This window comes from Ceratotherium simum, chromosome 23 (assembly GCF_057802395.1).
Source record: "Ceratotherium simum simum isolate JZ-2026a chromosome 23, ASM5780239v1, whole genome shotgun sequence".
Lineage (NCBI taxonomy): Eukaryota > Metazoa > Chordata > Mammalia > Perissodactyla > Rhinocerotidae > Ceratotherium > Ceratotherium simum.
Window position 1 is genome coordinate 35,619,874 of NC_141922.1, and position 12,278 is coordinate 35,632,151.

General features: G+C 36.6%; 1 protein-coding gene across 6 annotated transcripts in view; it reads right to left on the bottom strand.

Annotated features, from left to right (window-relative positions):
* RIMS2 (regulating synaptic membrane exocytosis 2) overlaps nucleotides 1–12,278 on the bottom strand; it is a 617,446-nt gene that overhangs the window by 410,158 nt on the left and 195,010 nt on the right. For all 6 annotated transcript variants that reach the window (XM_087447558.1, XM_014788104.2, XM_087447555.1 and 3 more), the window contains one exon: nucleotides 4,949–5,259. In XM_087447558.1, the coding sequence (XP_087303684.1) occupies nucleotides 4,949–5,259 (311 nt within the window). The remainder of the gene's footprint in view (nucleotides 1–4,948; nucleotides 5,260–12,278) is intronic.

The window sequence follows — 12,278 nt, forward strand, 5'->3', positions numbered from 1 at the left end:
TTTAGAACTGAAAGTCTTTTTGAGATCTTGTACACTGCCTTTCCTATTTCAGAGATGAGAAAACTGAGACATAGAGAAAAGATATACATCTACCAATGATAACAGTAACGGCAAGAAGTGACAACGGACCTGTATCTTCTGACTTCCAGTTTTTCTCTTTCTTCCACCATACAAATTAGCCATAATATTTCTTACTTTTTAACTTCTCCCAATGTTCTGGAAAGTGCTAAATAAATAGCAAAATTTTACATAAAAGAAAAAAATCATTGTTTCCTAAATTTCACTAATTTTCAACTACGAAAATTATGAAGCATCTAATTTTTAAATAATTTCAAATGTAAAAAACATCAACTAATACAGTTTTACTTTCATTTTTCTGAAATTTTTCTTAACAAAAAATATAGTTTTAAAAATGGTTATTTCACCCATCCTCCTCTAGATCCCACCTTAGATCCTCTAATCCAGTGGTTCACAATTCTCTTCCACCCCAAGGTCTCTTAGTAAAACAAATATATTGTAACATCCCCTTTACTACCCTGAAAATGAAATCCAGAGGTAAAATGTCCTAACCATACACATAATTTTAAGATAGATATATATATTCATAACTATATAATAAAGGGGAAATAAATGAGCAATTTATAAAAAATAAAATATATATAAGTAAGGAAGTGCTCAGGCACAACGACTCTAGATGTCATGTTAAAGTCGTCAGATGCTCACAGCTACATGAATATAGTCAAACTGCCACCAGGTAGCTGGCTTCCACCTTCTGTCCCCTACTCAATAAATGTGTCAGAATAGTATACTCAAATGTGGAATTATGTTGCCTCCAAGAATCACAAAGATTCACTAAGTCTTATGCCTCCCAGTGGTAGTGCTACAGAGGACAACTGCCACTGAGCCATTAAAGGATGCTGGTTTTCCCTCCCTAATATATTTCTAGATGCCTTTGTGCCTTGCTACTGGTCTGCTCTAGCAGTATTGGCATCACTTGGACGTTTGCTGGAAATACAGATTCTCAGGTCCTACCTCAGACCCACTGAATTCAAATCTATATTCTAATAAGATCGCCAGGTTTCATGTATGTAAATTAAAGGCTGAAAAGCCACTGGGCACTCTTAGGGGACATAGTAAGGGAGAGGGCAAGCAAATTGCACATAATTTTAAAAATGGTTATTTCAAAACTCATTTTGAAATGAAAAACATATTTGAAAACCTCTAACAATGTTTTGCATCTAGGTTGATACTAAACATTTTCCATTTTTGTGAATAAATGAATTAAGTAAATACTCACTAACTCAAAGCTAAGGTCTGGGGCCAACTTGGTATTCATTCATTCAATAAATACTAAGACTCTATGTGTAAAGCACTGTGCTAAGATCTGTGAAAGAAGTAAAAAATCATAAAACAGGTCAAAATTACTGCAGCCTGTAGTTAAAGATTAAATTAAAGCTCCTTAAAAGAAGGAAACGAATGGAGCTGGCCCAGTGGTGTAGTGGTTAAGTTCTGCACATTCCACCTCAGCGGCCCAGTTCACAGGTTCAGATCCTGGGTGTAGACCTACACCATTCAGTAAGCCATGCTTGGCCACACACATATAAAGTGCAGGAAGATTGGCACCGATGTTAGCTCAGGGCCAATCTTCCTCAAGCCAAAAAAAAAAAAAAAAAGGAAACGTAACATACTTTTCTATCTCTCAAACATAGTTCTAGGTCTATAGAGATTTAAATTTAATTGAACCAAAGCTTCTCTTCTTGAGGCCACTGGTTTCTGAATGGTATTTAAGAAACAAATTACTAATAATACTTTAAACTGGTGTTACATTCCTTATCAGTAGCTCCATTTCACTGTCCAACTCAAATACTGCTAAAAGACTCTGGTAAGAAAGGAGAGACATGTGGAGAGAGAAAGGCAGAGAAGCAGGTGGGAGGGAGAGAGAAGACCGAGAGAGAGGGAGGGAGGGGAACAAGAAAACAGCCTTAACAGAAATAATTTAAATAGTAGCAAAAGAAAATGAGCAAAGAGAGAAGAAAATTTAATAGCACTAACAGGACTAACTACTCTCTAGGGCAGGAGTTGGCAAACTTTTTCTGTAAGGGGTCAGAGAGTAAATATTTTAGGCTATGAGGGCCATATGGTCTCTTGCAACTACTCAGCTCTGGTGTTGCAGCTGAAAGCAGCCATAGACAATAAGTAAATGAATATGTGTGGCTGCGTTCCAATAAAACTTTATATATAAAAAACAGGTGGCAAGCCAGATGGCCCCAGGGGCATAGTTTGCTGACCCCTTGCTCTAGGAGAAAGAATTCAAAGGGTTCATAGATACATGCCTAATACATTACTGTAGAATCTGCATTTAAAAATAATAAAACAAATGTTCTTTTTTGCTTATGATAAGGGGAATTGAATTATTTTTGAGGAGAAAATATTTTCCAAATAAAAGTTTATAGAAATTACAACCAATTTCATTTTCTAGGCATAACTACCAAATCTGATATTAAATTCTGACGTCTTCCCTGACTAAAAGTAATTCTTATAAACAAAAAGAGCTATTGGTTTGACTTACACGAGGTTCAGAAAGAAAGGATATAATTACAGGATACTTTGAATCATTAAAGTATGCATTTACTAGTAATGACAGCCAAAGGCACCAGGCAAGAGAGAAAAGAAAAAAAAGGAACTACTTCATCTTGCTTCCCCACAATGGGTCAGATTCTGCTGTTTATTCAGGCTAGTACTTTGTCAATGAAAGAAGCATTAAGAGATAATATTGAAAGTGATATGTTTGTTCTTATTATCCTCTTCAAAGATGAGACACATGCTTCCAGCTTCCCTACAATGATGAGTTAACTACTCATAAATTTGTTGGATTTATTTTTAACATTCACAACTTTCTGATGATATGCATTCCAAAACTTAATTATCTATTATGTGACTCAGTGTTTTAGTATTTCCTTTTTTGTGTGTTTGAGGAAAATTAGCTCTAAGCTAACATCCGTTGCCAATCCTCCTCTTTTTGCTGAGGAAGATTGGCCCTGGGCTAACATCCGTGCCCATCTTCCTCTACTTTATATGTGGGACACCGCCACAGCATGGCTTGACAAGCGATGCATAGGTCCGCACCCAGGATCCAAACCTGCACTCCCCGGACCGCCGAAGTGGAGCACGCGAACCTAACCACTATGCCACTGGGCCAGACCTTTAGTATTTCCTTTCATTCTTCCTAAACCTACCTTTCTAAGCTCCAAAGGAGACTATCTCACGCAGCTATCTAGTTTTTGAAGGTGTCTATGTTCCCATTATTCATTTTATTTAGTCATTCATTCATTCATTTCAAATCCTATCTCCATTGGTTATCCTCTATTTTTTTCATCCAAGCTCATATACCTTGACCATTCTAGTCCTCATTTTACAGACTTTCTTGATTCCTAAAGTCCTTGTGTGGTAGACACTGCTACTGTCCCACCCACATTGCCTCATCATTCACCATTCCCTACACAGCAGTGTCTTCTTACTGTACTTGTAATTCTCTGCCTGAGTGCTTTCTCTGGCCTGGGAACATGCTTGGCCATTGAGTTGCAGGGTTAACATCCCCGCAGGAACAGCGCTAGACTAATTACAAAGAGAGTTATGGATAAATACCCCAGCCTCCTTGCCCATCACGTAAGATAACTCTGAGGTCATTATAACCTGTCTCCCAGAAGTCCCAGTAAGATTGAGACACAATTGCCAAAAGAGGTAACTTGCTCTTGAATAAGCCTAGTATTCTGTTATTTCTCTTAACTGGATCATTTCCCTCTCCCCTACAGATGGTGCCTAGGATTGCCTTCCAAATAAACTATTTGCACTCAAATCTTTGTGTGCTTAAGGTGGACCTCAATCTAAGATAGTCCTCTAACCTTAAAATTCTTGGGTTCCCGAGATTTTGCACCGAGATGTGTTCATAGCATTCCAGCCATGAAATCACCATTGTTTTACCCAAAGATAGGATACATTGTCTGTTTCATTTTTGCTAGTTTTCAAAAGAATTAGTAAAGCCATCATTTTATTATTCTCCCAAGACATAGCGACACAGCAGGGTGATGGCTTTACGCACCATCTAAAGTGACTCCCAGTTATCTTACCTGTTATAACTGAATGTTCAGAACCCATCATCCTGTAAGTAAAATTTTGATTTGTTTTCCCACAAATGCATGATTTTATACTTGTTCACACAGAAATGTATCTGCCACTTCCAGACAACAGAAATAGTATAAACAAGAGTTTTTCTTCTTAATTTTCAGTTCAAACAGAGGAATATAGTACAGAAAAATAATCTTCCCATGAAAATTTTCCTTCTCCCCCTTCCAAAGGTAGGAAATATAAGAACCATAAACACTATTTTTAAAAGTCTAACACTTTGAACATGGAGAAGCCCATAGAATTGAGCCAAAATAGTAATAACAGAGTTAGCCCACGGATACATCAAACTCATGAAACTCTTTCATCTGTAATTACCTGCTTGGAAAACCATCTCACCCTTCAGCCCGAGGCAGAACCTTTGGAGACATTGTTAACCTTCCCCATTTTCTTAACTCCCACTTCCAGTTAGTTCCATCAATCCAGCCTCTCTAAAGTGTCTTAAAAACCATCTATTCTTCAGTCCATTGCTCTTAGCCCACTTTGACTTTCCTATGACAATAACCTCCTATCTAAGTTCCCTGTTCTGTTTCACTTCTTTATTCTGGAAAATCTGATAATCTGACACTCCCTCATCAAACCTAAGATTGTTCAAACCTATAATAGCTCAAGTCCTGAACATCACTTTCAGCATTTATATAAAACACATGGACATCTGCATTACATTTGGACAACTTGTTGCCTAAGCATTTCATGTATTTTTATTTCTGTTTGGAATGAAGATTAAAAATAATATGTTTACCTAAAGATTGAGCAAAATGTTTACCTGTCTGAAGCTACGTCACTGGCAATTTGGTGCTTCACTCCTGACCCATTCTTAATAGAATCCTGTCTTGTGAGCCCATGAGATCGACTTTTCTCCACTGCAGGTACAGATAAGTCACCTGAGGGTCCTTGGAAATGGGCCTGCTCATGTAGTTTTGCTTTCTTCTCCTGAGGCGCCTCTTCATTCCGCAGTCCTCGGAGAACCTTTTGATCAGGTTGCTGTGGTGTATTAGATCCACTATTATAAAACCATGCTCCTGATTTAGTGAGGATTTCTTGTTGTTTTCGGCACAAATTACATACCCACATAACCTGCACATGAATACATAGGGAAAAGAAATTAGTGTTTCCAAAAATTAAAAAGAAAAAGAGAGACAAAGATTCAAGCCAACAAAAAGATTATATGGTTATCCTTTACAAATGAAATACAGATTAACTGCTACCATTAATTAAATCATACATCCTTTCTTTTAATTTTATCCAATAATTATAATGAAATAGACAGTGTTTTCTGGCAGTAGAAATACCAAACTAGACTGCCAAATTACTAGTTGTTTATTTGTATTCTTTAATTATTTTTTATTTAAATTAGGGACATAGTGTAGTATACAGAAACTGGATTTTGAAGCTAGAGAGACGTGGGTTTAAATACGAACTCCAAGATTAGAAACTTTGCAACTTTCAACAAAATACTGAACCTTCATATCTATAAAACTTAGTTTCTTTAATGATAAAATAGAGAAATAGAGATGATAATACTTACTTTCCTGTATTGTTTTGAAGATGGAAGATTACAAATAATCTATATAAAATTTCTAGCATAATGCCTGGTATATGTTAGACTTCCAGTAGATTATTTACTAATATTAGATTAATCTATCACCCATTATACTATAGGCTTTTTGAGGGAGTTTTTATTTCTTTTAAGCAGCTCCTAATGGCTAAAATAAAGCTAGGGACATTGTTGAATCTCAGTAAAAACCTATTAATTGCTCATAATTTGTAGGAGGACACGGGTTTTTTTAATTGTGGTAAAGAAACATAAAATTTCCCATTTTAACCATTTTTAAGTGCATAGTTCAGTAGTGTTAAGCATAGTCACATTGTTGTGAAACATATCTCCAAAACTTGTTCATCTTGCAAACTCAAAATCTATGCCCATTAAACAGCAAACCCCCTTTCCTCCCTCCCTCAAGCCCCTGGTAACCACCGTTCTATACTCGATTTTTTAATAGATACATTTTTCAGACTCCAGGAATCTAAGAATATTATAACTAATATCTTTGTGGCCAGAAAACCTTCACCCTTTTCTGAAAAATCTTTTTCAATTAATCAGAAAAAAATAAAATCATATATTCATGAAACAAAAGGTGAGTTTATATTTCAAGTGAGTGTTTTCTGATGTTTTGTTTATGTCAAATACTGAATCTTACACAGCTCTCCAGATTGCTAAACATTTTCTCATAGTTTAAACAAATTATAATAATATAGATAACTGCAGTAAAAGATTCAACATGGTATTTTCAACTGATACAAGGATGTTTTTGTAAAATGCCATTTACATTTTTTGCTTAATTGCCCATTATTCCAGTTTATATTGTTTGTATAGTCCACATCACACAACATTGTACTTGACATTTTTTATCAGTTTGTTCTCTTTGAATTGCATACACATTTCTTTTTTCCCCAACTAAATTCAAAGCTTCTTGGGGGTAAAGTCTATATCTTTTATTTGCGTAATAAGTCCTTATAACTCATAGAATGGTAAGACCTTCTAAATACTTAGTGACTTGAATTAACTTGAACTCCTCCTTTGGGGGGAAATATGATAATAAGATATTTGATATTATTGCACTGAGATTTACCTTTCATTGATTTCCAATAATTAGTCATCAATAATGTCAATATAAGTGACTATTTTATTTTTATAAGTAAAAAAGAAAGTATTTCTGATATGAAAATACAAAAATCTCACTCAAATTTTTAAAAAATAGCTCATAGTTCAAATTTTTTTTGTTTGAATATACATGAAATATAAATATATCTAACCCATCAGTAGTCTCAAAAGTCGAATTTCAACCAAAATCTTCAGGCTTTTGATGCCATCTTGTGACAAATGTAGGTATTGCAGGTCTCTTTTAAAAGAGACAGATACACAAAATAATGTTAAAAAATTGTTTGAATTTAAACTTTTCTGTTTTATTTTAAACAAATTACTATTCATGGTACAGTGATAATATATGACATATGATTCTGTGGTGTAAATTTATCTGGAATAAGTCAAACTCAAGAGCATTGAAGAATAACATCCTTTTGTGCCTGGTAATTGACAATGAAACAGAAATGAGAATTTATGACAGATAATTATCCAATCACAATCATCTGCAGAAACAACCTATTGTTGCTTTATTAATTGTCACAAGGTAAGCAGGTTATTTAACCTCTTCTAGAGCAGAGATTCCCAAAGACTATCCCTGAGACAGCACTAACAGTATCACCTAGAATCTCGTGAGAAGTGCAAATTCACAGGCCCCACTCCAGAGCTACTGAATCAGAATTTCTGGGATGGGACCCAGATATCTCTGATTTTTTTTTTTTTGCCAAATCCTACAAGTGATTCTGATGCTTGATAAAGTTAGAGAAATACTGGTTAGAGCAGAAATTCTCAATTCAATATGTTGAATGGGTTACATGTATGCTCCTCAGAGTGACTCCATAGGCCATGAGCCTTGCCAATTTACCCCAGTGTGAACTATTCACCATACGAAGAGTAATAGTATCACTTCTCCATAGCCCACAGTGAGAAAAAGAGCTGGAAGCACTATGGGCTTCATTTTCCTCATCTGTTAACACCCAGTGGATATTAATATAAAATAAATGAGTATAAGGCATGAAGGATGATGTCTGATTCTTATTAAAGATTCAGTATTTTGCCCTTCCTGCATTCTCTGGGCTATCCACATTGGTTGCTATTTTTCTGACTATATCCTATGTTCCCTCGTACACTGCTAGCTCCTAGTATCCTCAAATCCTAACATCCAATTCACTTTCCTTTTCTTCTTTGACTATTTCCTCCTACTCTTAGATTAATAGTTTAGTAATCGTTAAAGCTCAGGAAGCCTAAATCCACTCACTTCAAGTAGTACCAGGGACTGATACTTTCACTTGAAGCCCTTTATACACATAGCAACTTAATTTATAAATTGATGATACTGAACTACGTCTCACAAACGCATACACACATACATGCTATGAGATGACTTTCCACTAATTGGCTATGAAATGATTAATGTCTATTAGAGGTAAATTCTGTGACCATGGAACAAAATTTAACTCATTTGGGAATAAAACCACAGGACTTTTATTAATGGAACCCTTTAACCCATTAAGTTAACCAGCAAATGTATCTTATGATGAATGCTGTTAAAGATATCTTAGTAATATATATGCCTGTAAATCACCATGGTTAGAGCCTATTAGTTTTGCTGGTCCTCATAATTATCAAAAACATCTAGGATCTGAGAATACGAAGACATACAGGATTCAAAATTATAAGGTATTATTACCTTCAGTTCTAAATATGCCAAATTTAAATTTTTCAAAGTAATATAGCAATACTAAGAAATGGAATATTCTCTAATGACCCAAATTTGTCACTTATCACCATATGTTCCGTTCCACAAACATCCTTGGTAGAGTTGAAAGGGAGGAAAAAACTAAGGAAAATGGAATATCTCTTTAAAACCATAAAAATGGTAAATGCAATAGCTAAACTGAATAGTCAAAGAAAGCAAAAAACAAAATTGTGTTAAGTGTGTACAATAAATTACAGAAAGGTAAACCTCTGCAAAACTCTGGCTTTTCATCTAAATAGGGATAATAAATAAAAGAGTAATTCAGAGAAGGGAAGGATTATAGGTTAGAGACTGGTGTTAATGAGACCATAGGCCAAGCTCATAAGATCTAGCTAACTCTGCACAGATAAAAGAATTTATTAGACTCCACCTCTGATCATCGCCAGCCTGCTTATAAATGTGTGGCATTAGTCAGAGAAGAGTGTAAATTGATGAGTTTAACCTATCACATGACTAAAAAACCATAAAAGATCCTGGCTAGCTATTAAACTTACTTCTTTTTTCTCTTAGAACACTATATTTCCTAATCTCCCTTGTAGGTAGAGATGGCCATGGCCATATGACTATACTCTGGCCAATGGATTATAAGTGGAATGATGTGTGCCATTTTCCTGACCATTAAAAAACTCTCATATGCTACCAGCATGCTCTTCATTCAAGACCCTAGGGGATAAAAAAGCCACACACACAAAAAAAGAAGCCTGGGAACCTAAATGAGCACTTGGAAGAGAGCCCTCTGCTGACCAGCCACATCAGTCTGGATTTCACATAGGTGAGAAATAAACTTCTATTCTGTTGAGCTACAGAAACTTTCTGAGTTTCTCTTTCATAGTTGATAGCATTACCTTTACTAATCCAAAATCTTTTTAAAGTACATGTTGTAGTGAATGTGTATCACCAGCACAATCTTTGTACGTGAAGAACAATGCATTGCTAAAACTCGCATATAAAAGTGCTTCAGTGTTGCTCTGGAGCCAGCTTTCACTGGTTCATAAGAACTGGTTCACAAGAACCAGTTGTGCACATTTCTTCCCAGCTCCACATTCAATGAAGTAATATGAGTAAGCCTGAAACGAGCCCTGGTGCATGTATTTAGACAACAGAAATTGGAAAATGCCACAAATCAGGACTTTTTTCTATAGAGAACCAGTTGTTAGCATTTACCAGCACACCACTGAATATAACGTATCTACTATATTCTCCTAAAAGATTAATATTACATTCAGTATTAGTAGATAAACTTGGATGAAGCTGTAATTTACCATAAAAACTAATTCAGACCATAAAATTCCAATTTGTTTACAGATGGACAAATAACTATTAACACTAATTCATTAGTTATTTATTCATTCATACAATATTCACTAAATGCCTAGTATATGCCAAACACTGTGCCAAGAGCTGGTGAATACAGCTCAGCAGACATAGATTTTGCTGTGGAGTTTAAAGTGTTGTGGGGGAGACAATAAGCAAACAAATAATTGCACAAATATTGTTTATATTACAATTATGATAAATGCTACAAAAGGAGTGCATTCACACCACAGATCTCTTGATGCCTTCCTCTCCCCAGGCCCAGGCTATGTTTGGGAAAAAACAAGGATGCAGAGATCTACAAGAGTCCTGGAAACCCAGAGAGGCTCAATCACAGCATTACCCTAAAGTGTTCCCATCATCAGACCCAAGTTATCTCTGTCTCTCAAAAGGCAGAATTCAGTGGTATTTTGGGCTACTAACCCACAAGCCCCTTCCTCAGCACTGTTGGAAAGTTGAAACTTGGAAAGTTGAAGTACTGGCTCATGTCCTAGGGGGTTAAGGTTTTCAAATATGTTCCTTAAGCAATTAAAAGATCACTGTAATCTCTACAAAATAGGCTTCTGGATTACAAAACAAAAATCAGAAATTTTGCTTCATCTGATACCCCAAGACCAACAGCAAGACTTTCCCAGATTTCCCATGAAGTGCAAACACAGCTCCTCTAGCCAGAGCCACATTTGCAGGCTGAAGCAGGAATGTTTGAGAGTGTCTTCCATAAGTCTCTCAGGAGACAGCAGCAGGACAGAAAAAGCTTTAACCTGGAACATCTCCAAGTCTTAGTTGTTACAAACTCTTCTCTGTTGGCTATTGTTGTGGCTTTGAAAAATTACTTGCAAAGAAATGTAGTTTGTTTATTTCTCTGTTTTTGATCTAATTTTCCTCAACAGCATACTAGCCAAATTTTTTTAAGGCCACCCACTAAATTTTAGTCTGCTAAATAGCTCCTTTGGATAAATTCTCTATTTCTGATATTTCTACCCCTTTCCCTGCTGTTTTCCAAGAAAGGGTCTAGGTTTTCTGTGCGACTTCTGCTGCTGAAATCTGCAGCTCATCTAATTCACAGTCTGGTTTTTCTCAATTTATGCAGGATTGTGCTCCACTATTGACCTGATCTCACTTCAGCTCCCAAGGCACTGCTGACTCCTCTTAGTCCCTGAATAATCCTCTGTTCAGGTGCAGCCCAAGCTATCTGTTCTGCAGCCTTTTCTATAAAATCACCTCATCCCTCATCCCTCTCTATGGGGGGAGTGTCATGACAGGGACACGCAGCTACTTTTGTGCCCTCCATGCTACCATGGAACTAAGGATAGTTTTAGAAAACTAATGCTGGCCCTTTCTTAGCCTAACCATGATGCACTGCCGAGTTCACTCTGACGTACCTATGCCCAAGGTGGGTGCTAGGGTATCCTGAAAGGTAATCTCTTCCAAGAACCTCAAATATTAAGAAAGGTAAAAGCCACCCTTCAGGGGCTAGCCCAGTGGCATAGTGGTTAAGTTTGCATGCTCCACTTCGGCAGCCCAGTGTTCATGGGTTCTGATCCTGGGCGTGGCCCTATGCACTGCTCGACAAGCCGTGCTGTGGCAGGTGTCCCACATATAAAAATAGAGGAAGATGGGCACAGATGTTAGCTCAGGGCCAATCTTCCTCAGCAAAAAGAGGAAGATTGGCAATGGATGCTAGCTCAGGGCTAGTCTTCCTCACCAAAAAAAAAAAAAAAAAAAAAAAAGCTGCCCTTCAATTTAACCAATACGCATCCTCCTCCTGGGTCGAATCCTGGAAAGAAGAGGTTAGAACATACCTCTGATCATTTACTGGCCTTACCTCTGTCATCTGTCTTCTTTCTCCTTCCCCAAAATTAAAAGGATAGAAGAAGTAGGCTTTTCCTTGACTTCCCTTTTCCATATACCTAACACTTTCCCCAAGTACCTTCAGGGTTGAAGTAACAAGCTTCAGGTTTCCCATTTCATCCTTTCATAGCTTCCTTTAACCCATCTATAGCCTTAATGCCAAAAAGGAAAAAAGAAGCTGGCTTACTGATAATAATTTTAAACTGAGAGGGACTTCAAATATAATACACCTCTTCACTGTGATTTGAACATTGTCAGCTATGTTCAGAGATTAATATTTGCCTAAACACAAAGTATGGAACAGATCTACACCTAGACAGAGAAGTCCTGGGAGCTTCAGATTTCTTGTAAAATGGCTGATTCCTCTGCTCTGGGCAAGAGTTGTGGGATGGGAGGCCGGAGAGGACAGAAACAGAATCTAGTCCAGCCAAGGTGGGTCTTTAGGGAAGATGACAATACTAGTCAGAGTTGATGTTAGTTAAAGAAACAATTCTAAAAGTGCCAAGTTTTGAATATATCAAAATAAACTGA